Raw genomic sequence first — 8,005 nt, forward strand, 5'->3', positions numbered from 1 at the left:
ATAACAGTCCTCTATCCATAATATTGCTTTTTTCCAGAGAAAAGGTAGTCTGAATCTTGAGGGAAATATGCACAAATCAAACATTGTTTGCAAGAGAAAATGGCCAAAGCATTATTTTCTAAACATATATGTAGGTGGTCTTTGCTGTGAGAGGACAACAGGGGATGGAAGTTTTCACTGGAGGAAGCATTATTATGGATTATGGACTCATATTTTGGCTTCACAATACATTAATTGATGGACTGAAGTCGTGTGGATTACTTGTGCATTATTGTGATGTTTTTATCAGCTGTTTGGACTCTTATTCTGACGGCACCCATTCACTGCAGAGGATCCATTGGTGAGCAACTGATGAAATGTCTCTAAATCTGTTCCGATAAACAAAAAAAGCATTTACATCTTGGATGTCCAAACAGTGAACTATTCCTTCAATGTGTGAATCAGTCATTGCAATGGTTTTTCAGAAAACTTCAGAAACTCAAGTCAAATTTTTAAATGAACATGATGCCTGCTAAATATTACATGTTGCAAAAATCAACGCTTTACAAAAATGTGAAACTTTGAACTGTAAAACACAAACTGTTTCAAATCGACAGCACAGCAATGTTGCATTTTTTCGCTATTGTATCATTCATGTTAGCATGATCAGGTATGTTCAAACCTGTGGTTTGCGTAAAACATAGCGCCAGAGCAATCGTATCTAATTTCATATCTTTGTGAGCTAATTTTCTTGTGTATGTTCATTGAGTATAAATGATTACACATGTGTAATTAAAGAGTATAAATGTTTGTACGTGCTTAGGCATGCACACGTAGGAGTGTGTTTATGAAAGGGCACGTGCACGTGTTTTTCTTGCATTTATTTTTAGCATTAATCCCAAATCCTACTGTGTTGCATCTATTTGTTTAGCACTTTCATCCAGATGAAGACAAACGAAAGAAATCCAGAGAGGTGCCAAAATATGACGTTCCAGAATTGCTCAGAAAAGTACAAGTTTCTGTATATTTGTTCTCAAAAATCCAGTGATTTGCGTGATTTTTCTTTGCTAAAACATTAAAAAGTCTTGGCTGTCTGTCAGCTCACCGCTGTCTGGCCAATGAGACGCAGGGTGGCTAAACACGCCCACTGACCATCTCCCTGAATGGAAATCACACTGATATTTGTGACTCTCTACCATATGCTGCCAAGAGCATGCTGTGATTGGCACACATTATGTTGTTGGTTTTTAAGTTGGCAAATATTCACACAGGTGTGTTTTAGTTCAGCGGTAGTCATTCTGTGTGAACATGGTGTACAATGTTTGGATTTAAAGTAACATTTTAATTGGTTGCAAAGCACTGGTCAAACAGTGTGGGCGATTTTATCAGTTGGTTGTGATGACCTTGAGTAGACTGTGATGATCAAACAGGAATAATTTCCTGAACATAAATCTAAAAATCAATCAGAAATGTAGGAATACAAATATTGCCAACAGCAGGTAAATAATTAAATAAATACATTTCATGATATAAATGTCTACCACACAACTTTGACAGAATTTATGATTATGCCTAATTACAGTCTAATTCAGTTTTTAATATTTATATTATACACAGTATAGATACTTTTAATTGATGTAACTTTCAAATAAAAATGACTTTAAATACAAAAATAAGCAATTAAAAGAGTAATTTAAAAATATTCTATATATTATAATTCATTAATAATTTACTTTTTAAAACACGTTTGTTATTTGCATTTGCAATGTATTTTTATATTTTGTAATAGGCTACCTAGATTCAGAAAAACGGCATCATGAAATTCACCAACCAAAAAAAAAAAAGTGCTTGATAAACTGCTTTGCTTGTAGACTCCCAGGGGTCTCACAACTTCATCGACGTGTAATTGTAAGTGATGAGTCAGTGTGGGGGTTCCTAGTCTTTTATTGGTTAAGTCAGGTCTTACCCCGCCTCTTTCGACCAATAGAATTTCACTGATTTGCATACGGTCCCGCACGGGAGGATAAAGACACGCTTGTAGCGGTACTGATTTAAACTCTTGAGAGAAACTCTGGACACAAGACATCTAAAGCAGCTGCTACCCCCCAACTGGAATATTAACCTGCTGTAACGCTGTAAATACCCGGATCTCAACGGCTTTTACACTCAGTTTAATAAGTTGTTGCATCCGTGAGCATTATAAATATATTATTATGGGGAGAGTAAGCAGCGCTTGTTTTATATCTTGGATGTATTTGGTCTACATTTCCTCGGGTTTAGCAACTACGACTGAGCCAGCGATTGAATTTACCACTTTTAGTAAGTATAAGTTTATTTGTTTATAAAATCATAGAATGAAAGTTGTTTATAAAGTTACAGTTTCACGTTTATGGTGCATAACTGGGAGTCGAATAGTAAATATAAGTGAGAAATATCATAAAACGATCTTATATTGCACCGGTATGACCGTATAAGTTATGTTGGAGGCATGACTTTATTTTAGTGCATTTTACTGAATTTTAATTTTATACCTTTATGCATTGTCTTTATATAGATTTATACTTTTATATTTATAAATTATGTCTCAGAAGATAATGTTGGATGGTGCAATTTTTTTATTTATACAATTATATGTTATTTTATATACTGTATTATTATTTTATGTCTTAGAAGACCATGTTTGGTGGTGCAAAAAACATTTCTGTTAAAAAAAGTAATTTTCTTGTTTTTATTAATCTTTTGTATTTTTTAAGTAGCATTTATTATTATATGGCGCTTTTATTTTTTTTGTCTTGTTATGGTCATTTTCATCAACTTTTACCTTTTAAAATATCTTCCAAGCTTGATGATTTGTAAACATTATCTATTAAACTTAATAGTATCTTAAAAAATGGTCAAATTTGACTTTAACTTATACGACACAGTAATTATCATTTTATCAATTATCAATTATCACTTCGTTTACATGTATCTGACATGCTAGACCAGTCAGTTATGAACACCTATTGAAGGACTTATAGAAAACCCTTTTTTTTAATGTATAGTCAGGCAAGCACTGGGAAAGGATCCAAGCTTGCCATTTGGAAATAATTCCTCATATACAAAATAAGGGGAAAGTATAAGCACATGCAAGATAAGCTTCTTTACAACTTCAATAATTAAAATTGTTTATAAGCAGCTTACAAGTAAAAAGCATATAATGTAAGCAGCACTTAAAACTAGCAGCGCTGTTAAAACTCATTGTTGTTCTGGATTTTGACAGATAACATTTTGGAAAATGCCACAGAATGGATGACGGACTTCAGTGACATTGAGTCCAAGTTTTCCTTCAGGACCAGCGAAGAACCCGAAGAAGATCTGTGCTACATAGTTCCAGGTCAACCCGAAACCATCAAAGAATGTAACTTCAATCTAGACACCAAGACTTTCATAGTTATTCACGGATGGACGGTGAGTGTTTCTACTACACTTGTTGACAACATTGAGTGAATGTGCAAAGCATTCCAAACCATGACGCCAATGATTTCATCTCAGGTCACGGGTATGTTTGAAAGCTGGGTTCCCAAACTGGTAACAGCCCTGTATGATCGAGTGCCAACGGCCAATGTGATTGTAGTAGACTGGTTGTCCCGCGCGCAACAACACTACCCTACATCTGCCGCCTACACCAAACTAGTGGGGAGGGACGTGGCCAAGTTTGTCAACTGGTTGCAGGTATGTCGGAGATGGTTTGTTCTACATCAAGGTGAAGTGCATCTGACGAAGAAATAGTTTGTTTTATGCAGTAAACTTCATATTTCTTTTTTCTTCATCCAGGCTGAGATTGACTATCCTTGGGAGAAGCTGCATTTTTTGGGCTACAGTCTTGGTGCTCATGTCGCAGGAATCGCTGGTCTTCTCACCAAACATAAAGTTAACAGAATCACAGGTGTGTTGTGATGTTGTTTCTTAGGGTGTCAATTTTCTAATTCACGCTTAAAAATGCATCGAACAACTATTAAAATGAACCAATCTTATTGGATCTTCAGGCATGGATCCTGCTGGCCCTAGTTTTGAGTACGCAGATGCCCAAAGCACTCTTTCCCCCGATGATGCCCTTTTCGTGGACGTTCTTCACACCAATACTCGCGGTTCTCCAGATCGCAGCATTGGGATTCAGAGGCCAGTGGGCCACATTGACATCTACCCCAATGGAGGAACCTTCCAACCCGGCTGTGGCCTCCAGAACACTGTGTTGATGGTGGCCACCACTGGTTTAAGAAGTACGTTCCCATTGTCCTCCTCAGACGTTCTTAGATTTCAAATCACAAATACAAGCTTTAAGGTTTTTCTTGGTTCTCCACAGATATGGATCAGATCGTGAAGTGCTCCCACGAGCGCTCCATTCACCTGTTCATTGACTCGCTAGTGAACCAGGAGCAAGAAAGCATGGCTTATCACTGTAGCTCCAAAGACAGCTTCAACAAGGGCATGTGCCTCAGCTGCCGCAAAAACCGCTGCAACAAGGTGGGCTACGGAGTCAACAAAATTCGCACACGCAGAAGCAGCAAGATGTACATGAAGACCAGAGATGTGATGCCATATAAAGGTCAGGAGCACCAAAATTTATGAAATGAATTAAACAAATAAATAATGTATATATATATATATATATATATATATATATATATATATATATTTTTTTTTTTTTTTTTAGATGATTTTTATTTTATATTAAGCATCCTCTCTAAATATAACCATCTTTCCACAGTTTTCCATTATCAAGTAAAGATCCACTTCTTCAGCATGACAAAATTAAGCTACACTGATCAGCCCATGAAGATCTCATTGTACGGAATCCATGGCGAGAAGGAAAATATCCCCTACGTTATGTAAGTTAGCAGCATTTCCTGATTGATATGTCAGGACTTAGTTCACACAAGTTCTAAATGAACTACAAATGCAATGTTAAGATGTTTACCAAGAAAGATCTTGGACTTGATTTTTATGGTACCAAAAAACAGGCCGTGCAACTATTTTAAACTCCGTCCTGAACTGAGATAACAGAGAAAGTGATAGAGGTTTTTGATTCCACAGGACTGCTTTGAACACAAACAGCACCGTGTCTTTCCTGCTGACCACGGACACAGACATCGGAGAGCTGCTGATGGTAAAACTTCTCTGGGAGAAAGACACCCTCATCGGCTGGCCATGGTGGAACCCTGATACCTTCCACATTCGCAAACTACGCATTAAATCAGGAGAAAGACAGTCTAAGTATGCAGAGAGACATATTTTGACAACTTAAAAATTTTTATATAATTTTATGTATTATATATTATTTGGCCATAATGAATACACAGTTTTATCTTTATTACTATTGTTGTGCATTTTTATTGCATTACATTTTTATTTTTTATTTTATACCTTTAATACTTGTGCAAAATTTTAAATGTATATGTGTTTGTTTTTGATCTAGGATAATCTTCAGTGCCAAAGAAGGTGAATTTTCCTACCTTTCCCGTGGAGGTGAGGCCGCCGTCTTTGTGAAAGACAAAGAAGCCCAGTCAAGCCGCAAAAACCAGAGGTAAATTTCTATTTGCCCAGTCTGCTGACACGGCTCCATAAATGTGACCTTCCCCCCTCATTTATTATGTTCCTGTTTTTTTTGTTGTGGTGAGTTTTGTTTGACTAAACCCTTTGCACTTTATACTGGCAGATTGCACAAGTTGAAGATGCACGGAAGTTCGTTCAAACAGAGCACCGAGTAAAGACACACGTCAAAATCCACCTCTGCTGGGATCTGGCACGGAATCTGCCAGGGAAAACTGGAACGGTAGAGACTAACCTCTCCCGAATATTCGGACTAGTAACCTTCACCCCACGCAAATCCAGAAACACATCCTGCAAGAAACCACATCTTGAAAATGTTGCTGCTGTGCAGTTTTAAAACAATCACTTTGGATACCACTCAAGACACATTACAGGTCATCTGAGATCTGGCTAGACAATCTTTCCTGTGTCTTTAATCCATAAAAATGATCAAGTCTCCATGCAACATATTTATACAAGTAATCAGTTCAAGTCTACCTAAAAATGACTTGCACTTAGTTAAAATGATTGGCTAGTTGTCCACCAAAGAGACTCTTCTTTTGAAGAAAGATGCCACTCGAAACATGTTATGGTTTATTTGGTTTATCAGTGTTACTCTTAAAATTTCACTTAGTAACTAGGTTACTAAGCCGTTTGTTTGGTTGTTCCAAAGCAGTTTTCTAACTATGCTAATCCTCTTAGCTTCAGTTCCGAAAGCAGAACTTTTAGATTTATCTGTTGCAACCCAAAAATCAGTCTGAATTGCTTTAACAAAAAAATGGGACCAAATACTTTCTCTGCTGAATCTAGATGAAATTATTACTGTAAATATTTGTAATTGTCATTATATATACACTTGCAAACAGCTCTTCAAATGTCTACCTTTCTTTCATTTCTTGGGTTATTGTGTCTGGCACAGGTCACTTTAAAGGCTTTGCCTCCCTTTGATTCAGTATTGTTTGGTAAAAGAGCAAAATCAACAAACGATTCTGCTGATTCAATTTTGTTGTGTTTTTTGTCACTTCTTTCAATTTTAGTTTTGTTTGGTAAAAAAGAAAAATCACCAAAGATTCTGCCACTTTTGTTTTGTTTCTCGTCACCCTCAAAAAGCAACTCAAAGATTGTTTCGTCTGCATTTTGAGGAAGTAATGAGGCAAGAAATGACTTTAGTTTATGCATAAGCCAGCCAAGAAGTAAAACAAGATGCATTTGATCTAAAAAATGTTGACAGTTGTCCAGGCCTGACAGGGTTGACGCATAATAGCCACAAATACACCAAAACTGTTCCTTTTTCCTATTTATTAAATGTATATATTTGTATATTAAGCACATAATATATGTATTCCATGTTTCTGAAGTGCTCTTGCCTTTTCTTTTGAATTATGTAGCCTCTCTATTTTTATAAACAAACATTGACTGATTGAAGTCACTGGAAGGAAAATAAATGATCAGTTGTGATCATATTAATCGATATGCCGTGCACTGTATGATGTCATTTTAATAAACATTATGTTACTGTATGTGAGCGCTTTGCATTTTTAAGTAAAATCTTCATTTTATGTGCAAATGATATGTCTGCATTTAATTTGTTTAATTTCATTTTTAAATCCTCTAGGAATGTTTTTGATATTTCAGGGCTTAAACAAATTGAAACTATTTTGAAATTGGCTGCAAATTTCACAGCACAAACAGAAATCTTGATGTATCTGGCTGGGCCTTAATCTTTTTAGAATGTGTTGTTTAAATATATATATTTTAATCTAATCTAATAAAAACTAATAAAACAACCACCAGTCATAGTTTGTTCACATTAGCTCTATTCAAATAAGATGTTATATGAATGGAGCTTCATCCATTCAAATAACAATGTGTGTTGTAACAAAACAAAAACAAACAAACAAACAAACAAACAAACAAAGGGTGAACTGACTCACATTGTTTAATGGGAGAGCGACTCACGTGCAGTAACCTTGAATCAAAACACAAGGAGCTTGTTTTTCAAGATCCCCTCCCCTTTTTTCGTGGAAGAACAAGTTCTTGGAATGAAAATACAACATTCCGATACTTTCATCAGAACCTTCTGCAAGAGACTGTTGTGAAATTTCAGCATTAATTATATTGGGAATATACCCTACTTCTGCCAGTTTATCACATTAAGGAATAAAAAAGTTAGATACAGAGATTTAAATGAAGACTGATTTATCACTTTCTAATACTTCTTAGAAATCATATTCAAGCTCCTCTGAGTACTTGTATGGTGGACAATGATTTCTAGAAGGGTTTCCGTCTGCTAAAGAGCATGTGACAGATTATTAGTTATGTTTTTGTTCATGAAACCAGCAATTCTGGTGCCTGGTCCTTGTTATAACAAATGGAAGGAATGACCACAGTGCAGGTGTCACTGAGAGTTTTGGCAGGGTCTGAGTGTTATGACTAAGACACAATGGATGCAAAG

The 8,005-nt window shown here is 36.0% G+C and overlaps 1 protein-coding gene across 1 annotated transcript; it reads left to right on the top strand.

Annotated features, from left to right (window-relative positions):
- The first annotated feature begins 2,023 nt into the window (after positions 1-2,023).
- Positions 2,024-7,337, top strand: lpla (lipoprotein lipase a). Its single transcript, XM_058761340.1, has 10 exons — positions 2,024-2,298; positions 3,242-3,429; positions 3,514-3,693; positions 3,796-3,907; positions 4,008-4,241; positions 4,325-4,567; positions 4,730-4,850; positions 5,056-5,235; positions 5,438-5,545; positions 5,678-7,337. The coding sequence occupies exons 1-10, from the start codon at positions 2,193-2,195 to the stop codon at positions 5,727-5,729; spliced, it is 1,524 nt and encodes a 507-aa protein (XP_058617323.1). The 5' UTR covers positions 2,024-2,192; the 3' UTR covers positions 5,730-7,337.
- The last annotated feature ends 668 nt before the right edge of the window (positions 7,338-8,005 follow it).

The sequence above is a fragment of the Onychostoma macrolepis genome, chromosome 22, assembly GCF_012432095.1.
Source record: "Onychostoma macrolepis isolate SWU-2019 chromosome 22, ASM1243209v1, whole genome shotgun sequence".
NCBI lineage: Eukaryota > Metazoa > Chordata > Actinopteri > Cypriniformes > Cyprinidae > Onychostoma > Onychostoma macrolepis.

Excerpts from the sequence above, each read along its gene's own strand:
- lpla (XM_058761340.1), top strand. The coding sequence starts at position 2,193 with ATGGGGAGAGTAAGCAGCGCTTGTTTTATATCTTGGATGTATTTGGTC. Across the intron at positions 3,694-3,795 it reads AGTTTGTCAACTGGTTGCAG|GCTGAGATTGACTATCCTTG; the intron begins GTATGTCGGAGA and ends TTCTTCATCCAG. Across the intron at positions 4,242-4,324 it reads GGCCACCACTGGTTTAAGAA|ATATGGATCAGATCGTGAAG; the intron begins GTACGTTCCCAT and ends GGTTCTCCACAG.